Genomic DNA, 23,983 nt, shown 5'->3' on the forward strand with positions numbered 1-23,983 from the left:
AATAATAATAATAATAATAATAATAATACTGTAATAATAATTTATTATTTATACCCTGCCCTTCTGGCTGGGCTTCCCCAGCCACTCTGGGCAGCTTCCAACAGAATATTGAAATACAATAACCTATTAAACATTAAAAGCTTCCCTAAACAGGGCTGCCTTCAGATGTCTTCTAAAAGTCTGGTAGTTGTTTTTCTCTTTGACATCTGGTGGGAGGGCGTTCCACAGGGCGGGTGCCACCACCGAGAAGGCTCTCTGCCTGGTTCCCTGTAGCTTTGCTTCTCGCAGTGAGGGAACCACCAGAAGGCCCTCAGCGCTGGATCTCAGTGTCCGGGTAGAACGATGGGGGTAGAGATGCTCCTTCAGATATACTGGACCGAGGCCGTTTAGGGCTTTAAAGGTCAGCACCAACACTCTGAATTGTGCATAGAGCTTTGAAGGTCAAAACCCAAATGCACTTGAGGGATTTGGGTCTTTTGGCAGGTGTGGGGTGGCGGTGGCGCAGAATCAGTGTGTGGATTTGGGCTGTTTCCTCAATATGTCCCTTGAGGAGTGAACAGGGAGCCAGGAACTGCAGTCAGCCGTCATTCTGCTGTCAGAAAAGGACAGTGATATGAGGGTGAAGAAAAGACTCTGTGAAGCCCGGATTGGCAATGGGGTGTGCAGGTGTCCACAGAGGCCTTCATTGGCACCAACAGGCCCTCTGCCCCCGCTGAAATTAGCCTTGAAAGAACCATTTCCTTGTAGCCAGTGGAAGAGGTTATACCTTGTGTGAATTTTGTGAATTTGTGAATTTTGTGAATATGTGAATTTTGGAATAATATCTACAACGAATTCAAGAAATTATTTAAATTTACTGTTAAAAAAAAGACCAGAGATTTTTTTATTAGGAATATTACCAATAGAAGCTAAAAACAACACAAGACCACTGTTTACGTAGGCAGTTACAGCGGCAAGAATTCTTGTAGCAAGAGCTGGAAAAGTGAAACAAGACCAACAACAACAGATTGGCAGACACTTATGATAGAGTATTTCCAACTGGCAAAGCTGACGGGAAAAGTCAGGGGAGTTTTAAACCAGAAAACATACGGAGAATGGAAAAACATTTAAGGAATATATAAGATTATTTTGCAAAAATGATACCATCTTAGCAGAATTAGAATGATACCTGCCAATAATAGATAAATGATACAATCATTATAGTGGGATGTATGAAAAAGGATATAAAACAAAACTGTGATAATACCATGAAAACAGAAAAAGTATAATGAGAAAGACTGGAAGTTTTTTGCAAAAATAAAATAAAATTATTTGATAGATATAATGTCATATAAATCTTTGGCCCCCCCCTTTATATCATTTTTTTGTCTTTGTTACAAAATTTTTCTTTTCCCCCTTTTCTTTTCTTTTCTTTTCTTTTTTGTATTTAAATCTGAAATATTTACCTTCGTTGTATGTTTGTATCTGTATTTTAAACCAACAAAGATATTAAAATAAAAGGAAGAGGTTCTACCTCAACTGCCTTTGGCCAGCCTAACCCAACGTCCTTTGTGCTCAGATTTCCAGCAAGGAGATGAACAAGGTGGAAGGGCTTGTGGATGCAAAGAGGGCGGTACCCGTGTCCAGTTCCTCTTCAGTTCCCCTGACGGTTCAGACCCCACAAGGACCCTGTGACCCACGGTGCTCAAAAGTAAGCCAGCCGGTGATTCAATACAGCAGGATGTCCCTTCACTCCACCCCACCCCACCCCCCAACCCAAAGACCACGTGAAAATTGTTCAGGGGAGATGACAGGGAGCTTGGCTGCCTGTTGTAGCAATTGCAATGCACTGTGCTAGACGCTGCATGGTTTTGAATTTGAATTTTTCTTGCTTCCTTTATTCTGCATTGCATGCATTTTGTTGTATTCTGTGGAATTCTAATAAATAAGATGTTAAAAGAAGCAATGATGATGCAATATCTATATATTGAAAATCAATATGAATTTTAGTTCTCTCTGACACTTCCTCTCACTCTGTGTTTCGTGCTGCTAATCCACTCCTTTTAAATTAATTCCTCTCTTCCCTGCCCACCGTCTTGTTACTTTTTTTCTCTTTTTTATAATTTTATAATTTTATTTAGCATAATTATTACAAAATACAAGCAAAACATTGCAAACACATGCATACACACACACTTCAGATAAGCACACACATATTAAAAAAAGAACACAAAAGAAAAAAGGAAGAAAAAAGAAAAAATAAGGAGAAAAAGAAGAAGAAAAGTTGGAAGAATTTCTTCCAAATTTATTCTACAAATATCTCAATAATAAAATTTCATTGATTGTCTTCCATCGGTTACACTGCACTTCCTATATACATTTTAAACAAGATCGTATCTGTTACTCCGTATTTTCCCCATACAATCTCATACAAATATTATAATCAGTGAGTTTTCTAAACCTTTCGTAAATCTATTCTAAACACAACCAATACTTTACATTTAATCTTTGTCTACATAAATAATCCAGCCGCTCCTTTTAAATTGCTTCCTCTCTTCCCTGCCCACCCTCTTGTTACCCATCCCCCACACACCTTCCTTGCACAACACACAACACACATAATCTGCATTCTCCAGGGCCGTCTTACCCATAGGCGCTAGGGGTGTGGGGCACCCGGGCGCTGAGCTCTCAGGGGACCAGGTCAAGAGTCCGGGGCCTGAGAGTTGAGTCCGGGGAAGAGTCCGCCTGTCGGTCGGAGCGCCACAGAGTGCTCTTCTGCTGTGGGCAGCTCTGCGCCGCGAGTTCAGGGATGACCAGGCCAGCGAGACGCTGAGGCGGCCGGCTGCCGCCTCCCTCCTGCGCGCCTGGGACTGGGCAACCTCGGAGGAGGATCTTTGCACACTGGTGCCACCTATGCTTAAGACAACCCTGGCCGCGGACCACCTGAGTGATGCTCTGTGTGCTGGTCCCGGGGGCTAACCGAGAGGCGAGGTCCGAGTCCAGTCCGAGGTCGATGGTGTGGTATGGAGGCTGTCCATCAAAGCTGTACCTGGGTCCAGGGCGGGGAGTCAGGTGGGATCAGGAACTCTGGCAGAAGAGCAGGTCAGGGTGCAGGCAGGAACAGGCTAGCAAGAACGTTGCTCCCGCAACCTGGGACTAGGGCTGACTGGCTTTTATCTGCCCCGAGGCATAGGGCGGCCCCAGTCCACAGGTGACTCGCCTCTCCTGGCCTGGAGGCGAGCAGTCCTCCTGTGGGAACTTAGTTCCCTCCGCCTCTCTGCCCTGAGCCTCTGCAGCTCAGGAGAGGCTGGAGGGTTACCGGACCCAGAGGCAACCTCAGCTTCCTCTGACGGGGCTGAGAGTGGAGCACCTGCAGCCAATGGGTCCTCCATCCCCTCAGGGGCCAGAGCAGACTCAGCTAGTGCCTGCACCTGAGGATCCAGCACAGGTGAGGACCCTTCAGTCTCAGGCCCCAGCCCCGGCTCAGCTGGTTCTGGAGGCAGGGACTCCTGTGCAGGCTGGAATTCCTCAGGTTCAGCCTCTGAGTCCGATCCCAGGCCATCACACCCTGGACCACAGTGGGATGGTGGGGGGAGTTCGTCCTTTGTGTCAAATGTGCCGAAAAATATCCTTTTCCCTAAAGCGCACTCAAACACGCATGACTTGCATGTGCCAGGATTGAAATATCTTTTTTAAAAAAATATATATAATTTTTATTGAATGATTTTATGTTACAAAAAACATTACAATCATGCAACCACAAAACATAATTGAGAAATAAAAATTACATACATCAATATTTTGTTTATTTGTTATTTACCGTCTTGCATGGAATGTTTGGGAGGAAATAAAACACCCACCCACACAAACACACGCAAAAATAGTGATAATAGTGAAAATAAATATTTCACCCCCTTTTATCTTACAAAATCTATTCTTCACTTTTGACTTCCTGTCAAGTCCCTTCGCATATAGTTTATCTTACACTTGAATGTACACAAAACAATAAACCTTTCTATATAGATTTTCTAATACATTCAGAAAACGTAATAAATCCTTAATTGTTGTCCACCTCATTTTACTTCCTTTGTCACTCCAACGCTAGCACGGAGTCAAAACTATTATTGTCTTTTTGAACATATCTTCTATAACCATCCCATTTTCCCGCAAATTTTTGCTTTGAGTTTCCTCTGAGTTTGCCAGTCGATTGAGCCACCTCCACAAATCAGGATTGAAATATCTCAAAAGCAACACCAACCCACCAAGAGCAGAAATTTAAAGCCGGTTCTTTACAGTGAAAGTGACGTTTTTATGAGATGAGAAATGGGACGGGAAGAAAAATTATCATTCTATATTTATTTACATCTGTCGTTTCCCCCCCGGATGGGAATAAGATGACCCCTGAAAAAAGGGAACGAGGAAGACACACTTATTAAGCGCCGCGTGGGCAGAATGGAAAACTGCGTGAGCAACAGTAAAACTGGTAGCGAAAAACAGAAAAGGTGAAAGGAGTTGAATAGAAAGGGAAATTGGACAGGCTGGGAGAAGGACAAAGACTGATACCAATTACGATGAAGAGGCAATTCAGTTGTTGGCATCCGTCTGTCTCGGGAGATGATAGGGCATATTCTAAGAAATGGGACGGAGAGAGGGAGATTTGTCCGAGATGTAATTGCAGGGAAATTGGAAAGAAAAATATGCAGTTGCACGAAGCAAGTTGGGAAATGGCGATAAAGTGTAGATATAGGCATCTGTCTACGGATTAAAATGCATGAGACCAAAAAAATGAGGGAGAGGTGGGCAGAGCAATCCTAATTATACGGAGGGGGGGAAATACATCATTGCTATGCCAGTGGAACAATCGCTGTAACGTAAATGTATTGGATGGGAAATTTGGGTCCGGGGTCTAACGCTTCTCTTCAAATATTTCCATTCCAGATCTCTGTAACCAAGAATTAGTTCCTGAGGTCGATTTCCTCCTCTTCCCTCCTAGTTCCCTTTCCTTTTGTGTCGCGTCTCTTATGCTGCAAACCTGAAGTCAGAGTCTGTCCTCTCATTAATACTTGAAAGCCTCTCTGGGAGCCTTTTTTGGCTGAAGGGTGGAATAAAATAAAGGCCAAATAATAACAACAACAAAAATAATTGCTGTTCTCTGTTTGCAGGCTCAGAAAGGAGAGAAGGCAAGTATTATTACCTGATCAGGGTTTTTTGGGTTGTGTTTTTTGTTTGTTTGTTCTGGATTCACAATGTTTGGAATAGTGACTAGTGGGGGGCCACAGGGTTCTGTCTTGGGCCCGGTCTTATTCAACATCTTTATCAACGACTTGGATGATGGACTCAAGGGCATCCTATCAAATTTGCAGATGACACCAAACTGGGAGGGGTGGCTAACACCCCAGAGGACAGGATCACACTTCAAAACGACCTTGACAGATTAGAGAACTGGGCCAAAACAAACAAGATGAATTTTAACAGGGAGAAATGTAAAGTATTGCACTTGGGCAAAAAAAATGAGAGGCACAAATACAAGATGGGTGACACCTGGCTTGAGAGCAGTGCATGTGAAAAGGATCTAGGAGTCTTGGTTGACCACAAACTTGACATGAGCCAACAGTGTGACGCGGCAGCTAAAATAGCCAATGCAATTCTGGGCTGCATCAATAGGAGTATAGCATCTAGATCAAGGGAAGTAATAGTGCCACTGTATTCTGCTCTGGTCAGACCTCACCTGGAGTACTGTGTCCAGTTCTGGGCACCACAGTTCAAGAAGGACACTGACAAACTGAAACGTGTCCAGAGGAGGGCAACCAAAATGGTCAAAGGCCTGGAAACGATGCCTTATGAGGAACGGCTAAGGGAGCTGGGCATGTTTAGCCTGGAGAAGAGGAGGTTAAGGGGTGATATGATAGCCATGTTCAAATATATAAAAGGATGTCACACAGAGGAGGGAGAAAGGTTGTTTTCTGCTGCTCCAGAGAAGCGGACACGGAGCAATGGATCCAAACTACAAGAAAGAAGATTCCACCTAAACATTAGGAAGAACTTCCTGACAGTAAGAGCTGTTCGACAGTGGAATTTGCTGCCAAGGAGTGTGGTGGAGTCTCCTTCTTTGGAGGTCTTTAAGCAGAGGCTTGACAACCATATGTCAGGAGTGCTCTGGTGGTGTTTCCTGCTTGGCAGGGGGTTGGACTCGATGGCCCTTGTGGTCTCTTCCAACTCTATGATTCTATGATTCTATGGAAGCACCAGAGGCTAAACAGATAACCTGTTTACAGAATGTACCATATTTTTCGCTCTATAGGGTGCACCAGACCATAGAGCGCACCTAGGGGTTTTTTTTGGGGGGGGGGAAATAAAGAGAAAAAAAATTATTCCCCCTCCCCAGCCCCAAAGAGCAAAGAAGCCAAGACAGCCAGCGGAATCCATCCTGCTGGCTGTCTTGGCTTCCTCTTTAGCCACGCACAACCTCTCCAGCCGGGAGAGGCTGCGCATGGCTTTGTTTTTAGCCATGGGGCTGCGGCAGGGGAAGCCCGAGCTTCCCCCGACCCCAGCCCCCAGAACAGGTCCAGGAGCGGTGGCAAGCGCTGCGGATAGCTGCCCGAAGCCCAGGGAGTGCAGCACTGCGCTCCCCGGGCTTCGGGCTGCAGGCTGCTATCCGCAAGCCTTCGGAGCCCGGCAGGCACTCCCGCCGCGCTCCAAAGGCTTGCGGATAGCTTCCAACCCCTCTCACTCTCCAGGCTTCAGCGAAAGCCTGCATTCGCTCCATAGGACGCACACACATTACCCCTTCATTTTTGGAGGGGGAAACATGCGTCCTATAGAGCGAACAATACGGTAGATTATGCATTTAGACTCTGGACTAGAAACATTTAGGATACTGTAACTGTAACATTAGTTATGAGATCACCCAGCTGTTCTTAAACTGATCTGGGGAAACAAGTGCTCCTAAATACCTTTCCAGGTGCTCACTGATGCCGTAAATAAATAATAAATAAATAATTTTTTATTTATACCCCGCCCTTCCCGGTTCAAAAACCAGGCTAACAACAAATTTAAAACACTTAATTGTAAAAGCAGCATAAAACACAGTATAGAAACATCAATAACGATAAAATTCAAAGTTCAGAAATCAGTTTAGGGGAAGTCCATCTAATAAGCATTAGATAATCGCCAGGGCTAGCTGGCTGAATTAGTCCTACTTGGGCCAGCGAGGGGACCAGGGGAGAATTAGCTGTGGGGTCTCAGAGCGGGTGATCTTCATAAAAGGGGAAGGGGAGGGAAGAGAAGGGAAATGAAAGATCAGGCTGAATTCAAATTAAAGGCCAGGCGGAATAGCTCTGTCTTACAGGCCCGACGGAAGGAGGTTAAATCCTGCAGGGCCCTGATCTCATGGGACAGAGCATTCCACCAGGTCAGAGCCATCACTGAGAAGGCCCTGGCCCTGGCCCTGGTGGAGGATAGTCTGACTTCCTTAGGGACCGGGACCTCTAAGCTATGGTTATTCATGGACCTTAAGGTCCTCTGCGGGGCAGACCAGGAGAGGCAGTCCCTTAAATACGAGGGCCCTAGGCAACAACAACAACTTCAAATGAGCCAGAGCCTGCACAATTGCCGAAGAGGCAAGCAGCTTTTCCGCACAATAAATTACGTACTGCTCAAACGGAAACGTGGCTTGCCTCTTCAGCAATGCAAGAGGCTGCAATGGAAAGCCCAGACAGTTAAAGGATGGTAACTGGAAACCAGCTGAAGGGAACAATCAGGTTCCATTGTGAAAAGCATTTAGGCAAAGGGTTGTATTGCTGCTGTCAGGGAAAGGATCCCATGGGCTCCTTTAAAGCTGATAAGACAGATCTCGCGCCTCCTTCTGAGCAACTTCTTGCTTGGATTGAGCTGTTCCTGGCCTGACAGCCTGTGCTTTCAACTGAATTGCCCACAGGCCACCTGCTCTGAAAGGCTGATGCCGCAGAACTAATTCCTCCCATAAAAATGCTCTCGGTTCCTATGACTAAACATCAGGAAGTACTTCCTGATAGTAGGAGCTGTTCTGCAGTGGAACAGTCTCCCTCGGAGGTTGTGGTTTCTCCTTCCTCTACAGTTCTACATTTCTATGAATCTATTTATTTTTTTGCATATAAACTTTATTTTTTAAAAAATTGGGGTATGCATCCCTGTTTAGGGAAGTTTTTAATGACTGATGTTTTAATGTATTTTTAGCCTTCTGTTGGAAGCCGCCCAGAGTGGCTGGGGAAGAAATATTATTATTATTATTATTATTATTATTATTATTATTATCCATCCAAAATATACATAGATCAATAAATACTTGAACATTGGAAATAATGTAACTTTATATAAAAAAGTAAATTACTAAGACTTCCCTCCACCCGAACGTGGTTCCTATATTAAGTAGTATCTAGATTGTATTACAATTGTATCACGAAATTAAAAGACGCCTGCTTCTTGGGAGGAAAGCAATGACAAACCTAGACAACATCTTAAAAAGCAGAGACATCACCTTGCCGACAAAGGCCTGTATAGTTCAAGCTATGGTTTTCCCAGTAGTGATGTACGGAAGTGAGAGCTGGACCATAAAGAAGGCTGATCACCGAAGAATAGATGCTTTTGAATTCTGGTGCTGGAGGAGACTCTTGAGAGTCCCATGGACTGCAAGAAGATCAAACCATTCCATTCTTAAGGAAATCAGCCCTGAGTGCTCACTGGAAGGACAGATCCTGAAGCTGAGGCTCTAAGATTTTGGTCACCTCACGAGAAGAGAAGACTCCCTGGAAAAGACCCTGATGTTGGGAAAGATCGAGGGCACAAGGAGAAGGGGATGACAGAGGACAAGATGGTTGGACAGTGTTCTCGAAGCTATGAACATGAGTTTGACCAAACTGTGGGAGGCAGTGGAAGACAGGAGTGCCTGGCATGCTCTGGTCCATGGGGTCACGAAGAGTCGAAGACGACTAAACAGCTAAACAACAACAACAAGATTGTACTTGTCCAATATATCCATATATCTGAAGAAGTGTGCATGCACACGAAAGCTTATAACAAGAGCAAACTTAGTTGGTCTCTAAGGTGCTACTGGACAAATATATATGTGTGTGTGTGTGTGTGTGTGTGTGTGTATGTAATCAACTGCATCAGACCAACACGGCTACCTACCCGAATCTAGATCCATAATTTATGTCACTTTGCAGGAGACATTCAAAGCCTGTCAGAGATTTCAAATATTTGCAATGATCTTTTAAATATTGTCTATATTTGTATTACATTTTTGGTCCTCGTGGTTTCTAACTTCTCCTGTTAATCTTGCCATCTCAGCATATTCAAATAATTTTGTCTGCCAATCTATTTTAGATGGCATCCTATCTCCTTCCAATATTGGGCTAGTAATGTTCCCACAGCTCTGGTTGTGTATATAAATAGCGTTCTCAGTTCCTTCAATATATCTACGCTTATAATACTTACATTTCTATGAACCTATGTCTTTTCTCATTTTTCCTCCTTGCTCAGGGAGACCAAGGCCCACCTGGAGATGTGGTAAGTGATGATCTAGTAAGTTGGGGAAGGAGTTTTGTCTTTTTAAGGCCCACAAAAGAGACCTTATAGGCACAATGCGCTTTCTGTTAGCACTGTGCTTGGGTCTGCTGAGATTGGGATGAGATTCCTCTCTAGAATGGAGCTCCAGAAGAACCTAGGATTTCTGCCGCAGGGATGGAGAAGCTGCGCATCTCCAGATGTTGCTAAACCCCAGTTCCTATCAGCCTCAAACAGCATGGCCAATAGTTAGGAAAGATGGGAGATGTAGACCAATGGCATCTTCACAAAGCACTTACTGTTGGGTTTTTTGACTACGTGCCATTCTATGCAGCTTCACACAGTCAATTAAGCATTGGCCGAAAGCCAAGGATGACTGAGCAAAGAGGAGTTATCTGCCTAGAGATATGGGACCTTGGAAACAGCTCTGCCATTGGTTGAGGTCTCACACAGGCATGATGATTTATGACCTTACTGACAGGAGTGTGTGTTGGTCAGTGTGGAGTCTGAGAGTTGTTTGTTAAGAGAGAGCTAGTTAAGATCCGTATCTGTTCATGTATATAGTAACTTGTAGGTAAAGGTAAAGGGACCCCTGACCATTAGGTCCAGTTGTGGCCGACTCTGGGGTTGCGGCGCTCATCTTGCTTTATTGGCCGAGGGAGCCAGCGTACAGCTTCCGGGTCATGTGGCCAGCATGACTAAACCGCTTCTGGCAAACCAGAGCAGCGCACGGAAACGCCGTTTACCTTCCCGCTGGAGCGGTACCTATTTATGTACTTGCACTTTGATGTGCTTTCGAACTGCTAGGTTGGTAGGAGCTTCTGATCGGCAAGTCCTAGGCTCTGTGGTTTAACCCACAGCGCCACCCGCGTCCCTTTTAGTAACTTGTAGAATCTACTGTAAATAATAAACACCTCTAAGTAACCAAGTTACTAGTAGCAGCGTCTTGTTCCTGCTTCTTCCATCCTGCCTGCAACTGATTGCTTTCTGGAACTCTGCGTATGCTTTGCTAAGGTCCTGCAACAGGTCAAAGTTGCAAAACACCAATACTTACAGCCCTGCATTTTCAAATTATCTGGAAGGCGTATCAGTGCAGGAGAGGACACCATATACTAAATACTGGACGCAGGTGGTGCTGTGGTCTATGTTAGTTTATTCAGCTCTGGCCCTTGAGCTGATACGGCTCATCTTGACTTGAGCCCAGCAGAGTTTAATCCCAGTGTCTGCAAACGAAAGGATGAGGCAGGTATGGCTACATTGCGAAAAGCTTTATTCCTAAGCTATGCAGAGAGCATACAAATATACATCTTGTCTCTGTGAGAAGCAGAGAGCAACTCCCACAAAGGAACGACAGAACAAAGAAACAGGAAACCAGTGAACGGCACATCCGGTCTCCCTTTCCCGTGAGAATCCAACAGTATCTGGACTCTGTGGAATGTAAACACAGTCTTGTGACTGCAAGCAGCTGCTCAGTGAGGAAACAGAAACTAACAGTCTAAACCACTGAGTCTCTTGGGCTTGCTGATCAGAAGGTCAGTGGTTCGAATCCCCACAACGGGGTGAGCTTCCGTTGCTCTGTCCCAGCTCCTGCCTACCTAGCAGTTGGAAAGCATGCCAGTGCAAGTAGATAAATAGGTACCGCTGCGGCGGGGAGGTAAACTGCCTGGATTTGGTTGCCTTATTAATAAGCTTGAACAACACTGGGGGGCGGGCTGCCAGGGTCCCCACCCTGTTGTATACAGTCTGTGTTGCAAATGCAATCGACTTCTAAAAAGCCAATAGCTTGACCTTGGGGAGCAGGGAGGAAAACAGCATCTTGAATGACACTCCTTTTCTGACTTTCCTTTCCAGAGCTTCACGGGTCTTCGCACAGGAGGGGGCTACGACCTGTTTAGTTTCACCACCAAGGGGGAAAAAGGAGAGCGGGTAAGTGAGGGAACAGGCTGGGTTTTGTGTCAACACGTGGACACACGAGTGTCGGGCCTTTTCTGTAGTGGCTCCCTGTTTGTGGAATACTCCCCTCTCCCCAGGGAGTTTCACCTGGTGCCTTCATTATATATATTTAAAACATTTATCTCCAACCAGGCCTTTGGGCTGATTAATAGCCTACAGCCTTTTAAACAGATCTGTGGAAAGGGGATGTTATTGTCTTGTTGTTTTGATTTAATGATTTGCTGTGTTTTATCTTGCATTCTGTTCTGCGAACCACCCTGAGATGTTTTGCCATTGAACTGTAAATGTAACAGTGTAGCCTTATTAGACTTTACCGATTGGTAGGGTGAGCGTCGCTCCCAGAACAGGGAGGAAGGAGTCAAATGACATCGAGGTTTGGTTCAGAGAAAGAGTTTATTCTGCTCTGTGCATCATTGTGGTCAGGATGTAAGATAAGACCCAGATGTGTCATCCCTGCTCCACTTTGGAACTGGCAAGGCCATTCATTAGGCGTCACAGACTGATAAAGGAGAGAGCTTTGTTTATACAGCTGTGTTCTTGTTATACATTTGCTCAAGAGCTCAAGTTAATGATTTTTAGCTAATGCACCCTTGGAGAAGGAAAAATTGGATTTTGGGGCCCGTTTCAGACTGACTGCAGTGTCAGATTTTAGAATGGGAAACCCATTCCTTCAACAGCGTCCTTCAAAATGCTTCCAGCAGCAGCACACGTTTTTCACAAGAGACTCCTTTCCATCTCAACTCTGCTGTTTCCCCCTGATATTTAGGGACTCCCTGGGAAAGATGGGATTCCTGGATTGCCTGGCAGGCCTGGACGAACTGGTCCCCCTGGTTCCCCTGGACTCATGGTAGATATTTGGGTCTGAATTGAAAGCGTCTTCGAAAGGTTTGCCTTATTGTGTCCAGTCTTTGTAACATGCACTATTCTTTCTCTCTGTTGATTGACAGGGTCTCCCTGGCATTCAAGGCGATCATGTAAGTTGGTCGTATGACCCCTTTTCCCAACCAATGTCCTGCCCTCCCAATTTTTTAAAACGAACAAACAAGTCCTTTGGGTGGCATTTACAGGTTTACTGCAAATTTGCACGGTCTTTTTGCATGTGACAGTTGAGCACCTCTGATTGACTGAGTTAAACTCAGTTAAGCTGTGTCGTTTTATGCTTGCTTATGGTGGAACCTCTGGCAATGCTTGCCCAGACTGGAATGCTTGGGGAGCATTGATACAGGATGCTTGCAGTCTGGTTTCTCTGAGGGAAGGAAACAACGTCTGGTTTTGTTTGCTGTTGAAACCAAAAGGAGATACAGTGATACCTCGGTTGAAGAACAGTCCTGTTTACGAATGATTTGGTTTACGAACGCCGCAAAACCAGAAGAAGTAGTGTGCAAACTTTACCTCAGTCTATGAACAGAAGCCGAACGGTGGAAGGGCACCGGTAGCGGGTAAGCACGCCTCGGTTTAAGAACTGTTTTGGTTTAAGAACGGGCTTCCGGAACGGATTAAGTTCGTAAACCGAGGTACCACTGTATGTGGAAGACAGGCTGAAGGCTGAGTAGAGGTCCCAGGAAGTAGGGAACTTATGGGGAAAGAAATTAAGGTTGGCCTTATTGTTAAGCAGAGTGAGGTGATGATACAGATGGTGGTCTTTCAGAGCCCTCTGGCTGTACACTTCTGTTGGAGAAGCCATCTTGAAGTAAGATTCATATGCCATCTAGTCAGCTTCTATGCATGGAATGGAGCTAAAGGCCCCATCTTGCCCCTCGCCTCAGGCAGTACATGAGATCTCTTGGTGCCTTCCGGTTCTCTGTTTCTGCAGGAACCTAAACCTCCATCCTTTGCTTGGCGTTCTAGGGGCCTCCGGGATACCCAGGACCTCCAGGGCCAAAAGGAGATAGAGTAAGTTTCCTGTATGCCTTTTAAATCCTGATGACCCCATTGATGTGTGTGTGACTGTGTGAACCATCTTTTTCCGCGTGAACCTGCCTGGACCTTAAGATCATCATCTCAGGCCCTTCTCCATGTGTCATCTCCAAGTGTGGGACCAAAGGATGGAAAACAAGTAGTTCTTCTTGGTATCCAACTGTCTTGAGAGACAATGGGCGTACCTCCAGGGGTGATGCAAAAGCGCTGCGTTAGCAGCACCTAGGTGACTCCCCTAAGGCGCAAGTTCTCGTGTCTTTTCAGAAAATGCAGATCAGGGCTGAATCTAGGCATATATACAAAACACTGTGAAAATGCTTTTTAAAAAATGTTTTAAAATATATACTGAATTTCCCATAAGCTCACCATCGCCCTCTTGTATCGTATTTTGTTTTGTTTTGTTTTTAATTTTTTAATAAATCTTTATTGGTTTAAAATACAAACATACAAACATACAACGAAGTATAGCAAAGTTAAATACAAAAAGAAAAGATCATCACGACGTAAAATTTAAAAAGACAAAAAAGGAAAAAACAATTGAGAAAAAAAGAACCAAAGATTTATAAAACATCATGTCTATCAAATAACATTTTCTGCATGAAACTTCCAATTGTTCTCGTTATACTTTTTCTATTGTCATGGTGTTATCGCACAGTTTGATTTTATATCCTTTTTCATACATTCCACTAAGGTATTTGTTTCTTTTATTTATTGTGTCACATTTGTATAATGCACCTAAAACATGACATTTGCAGCTGTATAGCTGAGTCACAGGTAGGTTTGCTTTAAAATGTGAATTGGTTCAAATTTCTCCCCTTCTTTTTTGCCGTCTTGGGTTTCTTTGGCATTTCCCCATGGAAATAGACCTGCGATCTGCCTGATTAGCAGCATGTAAACAGAGCATCTCCTCTTCTGCAGGGAGAATCAGGATATGTCCTAGGAGGCATGGAGGTCATTCCAGGGCAAAACGGATTACCCGGACCACCTGTAAGTAGGAACAAAATATTTTGTCCTCCTTAATATTTCTATCACTTGACCCTTCTCCCCAATACATCCTGTTTCCTCTAGAGGTTGGACATGACTTTGCCCAGACTCTGAATTCAACACAGTTTACTGAACTCCTCTCTCTCCTCCCTCTGACTCTGAGCCCTAGGAGAGTTTATTGCTTCCTTCCGTTGATGGTGGGTCAGATGCCTCGTGTATGGGATGAGAAGAGGCTGTCGCGAACAGCATGGGTGGTGATGGGGAGCCTCATAGTGCAACGGAGGCTGTGTTGCTGTTGGGTGGTTGCCAAGAGCAGGTCAGAAATAACTCACGCGGGATCCGTGAACTCTTTAGTCAAAGGAACAAACTGCTCAGGAGGCCAGGCGTCCAGTTAGCACAGCAATTCCTCCCAATAGATCTTGCCCCAGTGAGGCCTTCTCACAGTTGCCTTAGTCTCCTCCTCTCCTGGGTCCTTCCCAAGCAATCTGAGACTTCGCCGCCTTGTCTGTCTCTGCCTTGCCCTCTTCATACCTCTCCTGATGCTGGGAGACCAGGGAGGAAGGGAACTGGTCGCAGCAGGAGGGGAAGACCTCCTGGGCTTTTTCAGCAGCCTGCCTCCCTCTTGGCCCCCCTCGCCTCCAGCTTCCACTTCTGCCTTGGAGTCTGAACTGCTCTCTGCCATGGACTCTGCTCGCTCCTGAAACCCTGTTGTCTCTTCAGTTTCCAATACCTCCTCTTCCCACTCTGCTCCCCATTCTCTCTCTGACCACCCATTGTTGTCCCAACAATTCCCAGGTTCTGAGCCTTCTTCCCTTGGGGGTTCCCCAGCTGTTCCCCAACTGTTATCCTCTGTATCCATGACAGTTGTTTAGATGTTTGGGTTAAACCATTTCAGGGTTACAAGGGGCAGCCAGGAGTTCCCGGAGTGCCAGGACCACCAGGTTTGCCCGGACTCCCCGGACCGCAGGGACCACCTGGATTGTCAGTCAAGGTGTGTATGGGCCTGCAAGCAGGCAAAGGGACGAGATGGTGGGACAGTGTTCTCAAAGCTACCAGCATGAGTTTGACCAAATTGCGGGAGGCAGTGGAAGACAGGAGTGCCTGGCGTGCTCTGATCCATGGGGTCACGAAGAATCGGACACGACTAAACGACTAAACAACAACAATATGGCTCAGGACCGCAATACCTCCAGGACCCCCTCTTTCCATATGAACCAACCCAGACCCTGAGATCATCTTCTGAGGCCCTCCTTTGTGTGCCGCCTCCTCAAGAGGTTCGGAGGGTGGCAGCCTGAGAACAGGACCTTCTCTGCAGTGGCTCCCTGTCTGTGGAATGCTCTCCCCAGGGAAGTTTGCCTGGCACCGTCATTATACACCTTTAGGGGCCAGGCAAAACCATTCCTTTTTAACCAGGCCTTTGGCTGATCCAGTTTACACCCTATGCCCTTTTAAAATGTGTTTTTCGTGGTGGTTGTGGGCGGCTATTGGGTGGTTGTTTTTATTTTATTAGGTATTTTGCTGTTTTATATCTTGATTTTATTCTGTGAACCGCCCTGAGACCCCTGGGTATAGGGCAGTATATAAATAATAATACAACAACCTCCTTTCTCTCTGTTCCAGGGTGAGCCAGGAGACCCTGGGGTCAGGGTAAGTGCAGGGTTGTTTTACCACCCATTCAAGCTATGCTGTCATGAGAACGTTAGTAGAGCCCGGCTGGTGGAGCAACCAAAAGAATCATAGAGTCACAAGGGTCTCTGAGAGTCATCGAGTCTAAGCCCCTGCAATACAAGAATCTCAGCGCACGGTCTCCCATCCAGTTTGAAACCATACCGGACACTGCTTAGCTTTGCAAATGTGCCAGCTGTTTTATTGCTGCGCCACTTGGAGGTCCAGCATCCTGTTCTCGCAGTGGCCAACCAGAAGAAGAAGAGTTTGGATTTGATATCCCGCTTTATCACTACCCTAAGGAGTCTCAAAGCGGCTAACACTCTCCTTTCCCTTCCTCCACTACAAGAAACACTCTGTGAAGTGAGTGGGGCTGAGAGACTTCAGAGAAGTATGACTGGCCCAAGGTCACCCAGCAGCTGCATGTGGAGGAGCGGGGAAGCGAACCCGGTTCACCAGATTACGAGTCCACCACTCTTAACCACTACACCACACTGGCTCAAACGGGAAACCCATGAGCAGGAACTGAGCACAACAGTGCTCTCCCCACTGGGACATTTGGTTGACCCCTTTGAGAACAGGATTGCTGGACCAGACGGGTCTCCCTCGGTCCGACCTGGCACCCAGGTTCTTCTTTCCTTCTTAAGTCACGATTCTAAATATCTTTTTTTAAAAAAAGAATATTTATTGAAATTTTCAAAAAATTTAAAGAAAAACAAAACACATAAAAAAAAGAAAAACAAGAAACAAACATATAACTTTCAGTGACATATTTCCTTGACTTCCCCACATCTCCCCTTCTTGTATTCCAATTCAATTTTTAATTCAACAAGTTCCTATCCCCAAATTTTACCTTATTATATTTAAATCCTTTTGCTTAACCAATTTTAACATAAACCTCAATCTTTATACATCAAAACTTATTCTTAATACCTTTTTCTAAAGTCAACCCCAATTCCATTTCATGATTTCCCCATTTTAATCTAGAATATCAAAACAAATTATTTACAAGAAAAAACAGAATATATTTGTACCGCCTTTGGATACCCAAAACCCCACTCCCCGCTTTTCCCGGTTTCAATCTCCAACCGATGTCCATCAATCCATCTGGTATCAGCCTGGTGACCTCACGTCCGAGGCCCTTAAGTCTCTCTCCTTTCCTCTCTGCCGGTTTTTTTGATAGTCCTTTATGATAAACACCAAGTCTCGCAGAAGCTCTGTCCCCATAAGATCCATACTTCTTCCTGCCAGGCCTCCATATTTAAAATTGTAATCCAAATCTTGTTTTTTACTTCTTTTAAGTCCAAATGTCCCAAAAACTCCTGCTTCCACTTTAATCAGATTTGTCTTTTCCTTTGTATCCATCTTTACAGGCCTTTGGCCTGCCAGGTCTCCATATTTAAAATTGTAATCCAAATCTTGTTTTTTACTTCTTTCTTTAATCCTCTGCTGCATTATAGCTCCTCCTTCCTTTCCCTCTAAATTGTCATGTGGATCTTCTTCAAGTTTCTCAAATTTCTTTTCTTGTTCAGCTGCAAGAGTTTTTAGCTCAAAAGCAAAGTCTTTTTGTTCTGGTACAAAGACTTGAGTCAAGTCCCTTCCAATTTCCGCAGGTTTGTTTACTTTTTCATTCAGTATTGTCACATTTCTAGCCAAAACAATGCTTTGTTCTTGAAGTTTTCCCAGGCTACGAAAGATCTTCTCAAGTGCAGTCTGTATTTTTCCACTTACAGCCATTCTGTAATGTCCCAGAGCCCCCTCTAGGGGAGTGCTGGTTACTTAGTATTCCTTCCAGTTGTAAATCCAAAAGTCCTTTATTTTCCTTTATTTTCGACAATTTGTTTCCTAAATGTAACAAATATGACCAGCCGAGGCAATAGAAACAAAGTTCTCTCTCTTTTTTCCCCCCTCTCAGCTTTGACAGCTAGTTTGACAGCTGTCAAAGTCTTCTAAATCTCTCCAACAGGCTCCCTCGCGGATCGCTCCCGGGTCCTGGGGGGGGGGGGGTAGCAATTCCACTCTCAAAATTAACTCTTATCCTCCAGCACATTCACTTATACTGCCAAAACGTGAAATTAATTACTTTTAACTTCTCACGAAGAAGATGTTCTTTTCAACCTTAGTTATCTAGTCCTTGCTTTGAAATGTTTACAAGAGGGGGAGACGGACTTCCTCTTTGCGCCTTCCCCGCTCGTGCCGAATCAAAAAAGGAAATTTTTGATATCCAATTTCCGTATTACTCACGGGTTGTTACTTTTAGTCCAAATTTCAAAGGAAGAAGTCAGCACTCTCCAACCATGGCATGCGGCTTCGCTTCGCGGAGACGGGTAAACAGCTCTCAGCTCCGCGCCTTTACCCCCGGTATGTTCCGGAGCCTTTAAAAAGGCTCCTTTGCAGCGGGGGGGGGACGCAAATGGAGCCCGCCGAGCCTTCAGTTCACAGGCTTCCCCGCCTGTGATTTTTTTCGGGTCCCCGCTGCGCCGTAGCGGTAGAACCCTAGCTCCACGAAGCAGATTTCCTCCAGAGATCGGAGGAAATCCGCCATTACCGTTGCTGGCGCTGACCGGAAGTCCCTCACGATTCTAAATATCAGCGCTGTGGCACCCTCAAGCAATCCTCAGCTCAGATCCCGCGAGAGACCCGCTGTGCGACTGAGGCAACAAAACCGTTCTTTGTTCCCCACAGGGACCTCGAGGGAAGAGTGGCGTCAAGGGAGAGAAAGGAGAAGCCGGAGAGTTGGTGAGTGTGACCTTTCAGGGTGCGCTCAGACGATAGGAATTTTGCGATAGTTTTCTAGATGATAATGCCAGCGCTTCTGCCCCGTTTTCCAGTTTTTCTTTCACATTGCGGTACCGGTCGTGTGTTGGAACCACAGTTTTTTTTTACCGCTATACTGGCAGGTTGTGCTAAATTTCATTGACACCAGTGGTCCTGGTGTGGCACAAACAACAACGATGCTCCTCCCTTTCTGTACATGTTTGCTTCTGCCCCGCCCCCCGAAAACCGCAAGAAAGAACCGTATGCCCCAGATTTCGTCACCTGCAATTTTCCAGGTTGAGGGGGCTGCAAACACCCTCCCCCCAGATTCTAACAACATGGAAACAAGCATTAAACGTGCTGTATAAGTAGAGACATCACCTTGCCAACAAAGGTCTGTCTAGTTCAAGCTATGGTTTTCCCAGTAGTGATGTATGGAAGTGAGAGCTGGACCATAAAGAAGGCTGATCGCCAAAGAATTGATGCTTTTGAATTATGGTGCTGGAGGAGACCCTTGAGAGTCCCATGGACTGCAAGAAGATCAAACCTATCCATTCTGAAGGAAATCAGCCCTGAGTGCTCATTGGAAGGACAGATCCTGAAGCTGAGGCTCCAATACTCTGGCCACCTCATGAGAAGAGAAGACTCCCTGGAAAAGACGCTGATGTTGGGAAAGATGGAGGGCACAAGGAGAAGGGGACGACAGAGGACGAGATGGTTGGACAGTGTTCTCGAAGTTACTAGCATGAGTTTGACCAAACTGCGGGAGGCAGTGGAAGACAGGAGTGCCTGGCATGATCTGGTCCAGGGGGTCACGAAGAGTCAGACATGACTAAACAACTAAACAACAACAACAATTGTTAGCTTTCCAGATGTGGCTTTTGTGTTGTGCGAAAGCTCTGGTCCCAATGGGAAAATTTATGGAAAAATAATTGGAAATTCACAAATTGTTATGCTTTAAGAGAGAATTTTCTAAAAATGCAGCACCGATGGTACTTAACACGTTGGAAACTCTCAAAGATGTACAAAGGGGTCCCAAGTAATTGTTGGAGATGCGGAGACAAATCAGGTACTCTCTATCACATGTGGTGGCTATGTAATAAAATCCAGGTATTTTGGGAGAGCACCCATTCAGAATTACAAGAAATGTTTTTTAACAGAAAACCAGAAGCCTATCTGCTGGGAATTACAGATTTGGATATCCCACAAAAAATGAAGGGTATCTTTTTATATGCTACGGTTGCAGCAAGAGTTCTTATTGCTGCAAAATGGAAGAGTGATGAAATCCCCTCTATTCATGAATGGATTCAAAAATTGACAGAATATGCAAAGCTAGATAGTTTATCAGAAAAAATAAATAAACCAAAAGAGGAATTTGTCTCAAAATGGGAGGTGTTTAAAGTATATTTGAAAAATAATTACAGTAGTTTAAACTCTGTCGCAGCATTTGAGTAATTTCAGTTGTAGTTTTAAGAAAGACATCAGATTTAAGATAAATTAAGGATTAGTCAAATTAGGATAAAAGTGTATAGTGCGCAGGTACAACAGGTGTGGAACCTTTCCGCCTTTCCTAATCTATTTAATATTTTTTTTTTTAATTTACAGGGGAAAGCTGGCTTACCTGGCCCGATAGGGCTGGATGGTATTCCTGGAGCTTCTGGACCAAAAGGTGAAAAGGTACTGCTTTCATTAGCATGAAAAGCTGTGGAACGACCTGTTGGTTATTTTGCAGATTAGTTGCGCTGCAGAAGGCGTGCCGGGGAGACCACACATTCAAGAAATGCAAAAGTAACTTTTGCTTGGTTTTTAATAACAAAAACAAAAACTCCTTTTACACTAAATTACGTTATATCAATAAGTATGACCCAATCACCAGGGTACTGAGAGAGCTACATGTTGCTCTTCATATACTATATCCAATTGCTGACACAGCTAAATTACTACAACTTAACAGCACCTGCTATACTGCTTCACAGCTGTAAAACTAGGCCATGTTATTTGCTCTGGCCTTTAAAGAGATACACATCTTGTGAAACAATAATGAACCATAATATTTAAAGAAACCATTCAACATGACCTTCCTGGGAAGATCTGCTGGGATCAATCTAGCTGTGTTGGACACAAGCATAAACTGATGGGAACACTTTTTCTCCCTCTGTCGTAACACTAGAATTTGCAGAACATCCAATGGAGCTGGATGTTGGGAGATTTAAAACAGATAAAAGAGTCTTTATTCACACAGTGAAAACCATGGAACTCAATCCCCCAATAGGCAATGGTGGTTTCAGAAGAGGATTTGACAAATTCATGGAGAGGCCTGTGTCAGGAGTTCAGCCTACTCTCGAGTAGGACCCTGGCAGAGACACATGCCCGACTGGCATGTTCCCTCCCTCCTGGTCAATTGTTCGGGAGCTTCTTAAGCTTTCTTCAGCCTGAACAGGATCCGCAGAGTTTGCGCAACTTGTATGACAGACCTCAGCAACTCAGCATTTTGGCTAATCTACTTTATTTACATATAAACACACATGGAGCACTGCAACATGGCTCCCTCTCTCTCTAGCATCAGACAGCAAAGAGAAAAAGAACAAAGGACAATAGTCCCATTTCACGGAAGACAGTAACACAAACATCCTGTCTCCGTCACTTCCCACTCTGTGGAGTCAAAACACACACCGTCATGTGATAGATAAAAATCCCATGACTGCAATCATAGATCAGGAATTCTAACAGCCTGTTAATGGCTACGAGCCATGATGGCTATGCTCTGCTTCTGAATGCCACAGGAGGGGAGAGGGGTCTTGTGTTCAAATCCTGCTTGCTGGTTTTCCACAGGCGTCTGGTTGGCTACTGCGAGAACAGGATGCCTGACTGATCCAGCCGGCTATTCCTGTGTTCTTATGAGCATAGCAAGTTGCCTTATACTGAGCCAGGCCATTGGTCCGTCCAGCTCAATACTGCCTACACTGACAGGCAGCAGTTGTCCAGGGTTTTAGACTGGGGTCTCTCAGCCCTGCCTGGCAATGCTGAGGATTGAAGCTTGGGCCTTCTGCATGCACAGCAGATACTCTGCAACTGAGCTATGATCCTTCCCCAAAGATTTACTGCTTTCTGAAGGATGTGTCCTGTCCTATTCCGCCTCTGTTTCTGATGTTCTTATTGCAGATGTTAATATTGCATAGCATGAAGCAACTGGATGCATAAAAACGCACTCCTTTTGGAATAAAACACTGTCCAGACCCATAAGTATTGTTAAAAACCCTACTTACGTAACTTCCTTCAAAACAGAAGAAAACTCCCTTCAAGATGGTGATTTGTAATTGAATACCTTAATCATGTGATCTAAGGTTAAACACTCATGTGTTAGAGCAGAGAATATTCCCAGTTAGTCATTAACTCAGACCTCAGGAATCTCTTAGTATGCTGCCATGGAAAATCCCCAATGTTAGCAATACACATACAGGCATTCTCCATTTCAATGTCAATTAAACAATTATGAATGAATGAATCTTTATTGCTAAAATCTATAAGCCGTCACAACTGGATTAAACAATTATACTTAACAGTTCATGCAGTGATTGCTGTTGCTTGTGCAGCCCAAACAGTAGCACCCAAGCCCAAGAGGGATGGATCAGCAGGCTTGAGGGAAACCCGAGGTTTGCAGAAGTATCACATATTGTTTCAGGAAGTGCAAATTAGGTAGATCCGTCTCTCAGTGCAAACCAAGTCAACTGCCACACTCTTCCAGTGTTCTGAATGTGCTTCCCTGCTTCTTTTTCAGGGCGAGGTAGGACTTGGCCTTTCAGGGACTCCTGGTTTAAAGGGAGCAGAAGGAGACAAGGTGGGTTTCATCTTTGGAACATATTTCTCATTCAAAACAAAGAGGTCCAAGGCAGCTCATGGAATGCCGAAAAGTGTCTCTTTTGTAACACTTAAGCTGAACTCTTTGTGTGATGGGTTCTAACAGGTAGGAGAAAATTACCCGTCCCATGGTGAGTTGAACAGAGTTTAAATTCCCATTCTTAGCAGCAAATTGAAACATCAAATTAGGCTGTAAAGCCATCTTTTGAACAGGCCCAGCTATGAAGGAATCTAGCTCCCCTTTTTCTTATCCCACTTAACAAAGAATCAGACAAGGAGACTGTAAAGTAAGTTTAAAGTATGATTTACTTACTCATAGTCTTGCATTGGTTCTCAGCTACAGTAGCAGTAAAAACTATGCAGGCAAAATGCTTATATTTACAGTAGAAGCAGTCTCAGGCATTTGTCCGAGCTGGAGCAAGTTAAGGGCATGTCTTTCCCCATCGCTGGTCAATGGAAGAGAGAGGGAAAGGGAAGGAACAGGAAATACTGATTGATTCTTCCTGATCAAAAGAGGAGGGGAAACGACATCACACAGAGCCCTCTCTACCAATCACATTTCTATGGTCTGAATCTCTGCCTATCAGCAGTACAGCTCTATGGCTGTACACCCCTAAACTTACTAAGTAGCAAGAATATGAATTGTTGGATTGGGCTGCTAAATCTCCCACACTCCTGTCTCTGTTTCTTTTTCAGGGAGCAACAGGTCTTCCCGGATCCCAAGGACAGAAGGTGGGTTTTGAATGATGCATTGTCAAATCTGACCAAATATGGCTGCTTTAGCAGCTTCATTTTTTGTAAGGGGGCCTCTTGGTTAATTGCACTTATAATCTGATCTCTGGGTTTGTTGTTGTTGTTTAGTCGTTTAGTCGTGTCCGCCTCTTCGTGACCCCCTGGACCAGAGCATGCCAGGCACTTCTGTCTTCCACTGCCTCCCGCAGTTTAGTCAAACTCATGCTGGTAGCTTCAAGAACACTGTCCAACCATCTCGTCCTCTGTCGTCCCCTTCTCCTTGTGCCCTCCATCTTTCCCAACATCAGGGTCTTTTCCAGGGAGTCTGGAGCCCTGAAGTCTTGGAGCCTCAGCTTCAGGATCTGTCCTTCCAGTGAGCACTCAGGGCTGATTTCCTTCAGAATGGATAGGTTTGATCTTCTTGCAGTCCATGGGACACTCAAGAGTCTCCTCCAGCACCAGAATTCAAAAGCATCAATTCTTCGGCGATCATCCTTCTTTATGGTCCAGCTCTCACTTCCATACATCACTACTGGGAAAGATTGCTGCAATGACCTATACATTGTGCTGCCCTTGACGATAGTTCAGAAACTGT

General features: G+C 44.9%; 2 protein-coding genes across 2 annotated transcripts in view; both read left to right on the plus strand.

Annotated features, from left to right (window-relative positions):
* Window positions 1-23,983, plus strand: part of LOC310744059 (uncharacterized protein) — a gene marked incomplete at its 3' end in the record, with an annotated part of 75,206 nt that overhangs the window by 15,578 nt on the left and 35,645 nt on the right. The window contains exons 8-14 of the mRNA XM_083574802.1: window positions 1,559-1,702; window positions 9,499-9,525; window positions 11,374-11,448; window positions 12,423-12,449; window positions 18,727-18,780; window positions 22,577-22,582; window positions 23,353-23,388. Coding sequence (XP_083430928.1) covers window positions 1,559-1,702; window positions 9,499-9,525; window positions 11,374-11,448; window positions 12,423-12,449; window positions 18,727-18,780; window positions 22,577-22,582; window positions 23,353-23,388 — 369 coding nt within the window. The remainder of the gene's footprint in view (window positions 1-1,558; window positions 1,703-9,498; window positions 9,526-11,373; window positions 11,449-12,422; window positions 12,450-18,726; window positions 18,781-22,576; window positions 22,583-23,352; window positions 23,389-23,983) is intronic.
* Window positions 1-23,983, plus strand: part of LOC310744058 (uncharacterized protein) — a gene marked incomplete at its 5' end in the record, with an annotated part of 173,477 nt that overhangs the window by 11,708 nt on the left and 137,786 nt on the right. The window contains 13 exons of the mRNA XM_083574801.1: window positions 1,559-1,690; window positions 9,499-9,525; window positions 11,374-11,448; window positions 12,242-12,322; window positions 12,423-12,449; window positions 13,324-13,368; window positions 14,311-14,379; window positions 15,272-15,367; window positions 15,997-16,023; window positions 18,727-18,780; window positions 20,404-20,475; window positions 22,577-22,636; window positions 23,353-23,388. Coding sequence (XP_083430927.1) covers window positions 1,559-1,690; window positions 9,499-9,525; window positions 11,374-11,448; window positions 12,242-12,322; window positions 12,423-12,449; window positions 13,324-13,368; window positions 14,311-14,379; window positions 15,272-15,367; window positions 15,997-16,023; window positions 18,727-18,780; window positions 20,404-20,475; window positions 22,577-22,636; window positions 23,353-23,388 — 801 coding nt within the window. The remainder of the gene's footprint in view (window positions 1-1,558; window positions 1,691-9,498; window positions 9,526-11,373; window positions 11,449-12,241; window positions 12,323-12,422; window positions 12,450-13,323; window positions 13,369-14,310; window positions 14,380-15,271; window positions 15,368-15,996; window positions 16,024-18,726; window positions 18,781-20,403; window positions 20,476-22,576; window positions 22,637-23,352; window positions 23,389-23,983) is intronic.

This window comes from Podarcis filfolensis, assembly GCF_964270895.1.
Source record: "Podarcis filfolensis genome assembly, chromosome: 10".
In the NCBI taxonomy this organism is placed as follows: domain Eukaryota; kingdom Metazoa; phylum Chordata; class Lepidosauria; order Squamata; family Lacertidae; genus Podarcis; species Podarcis filfolensis.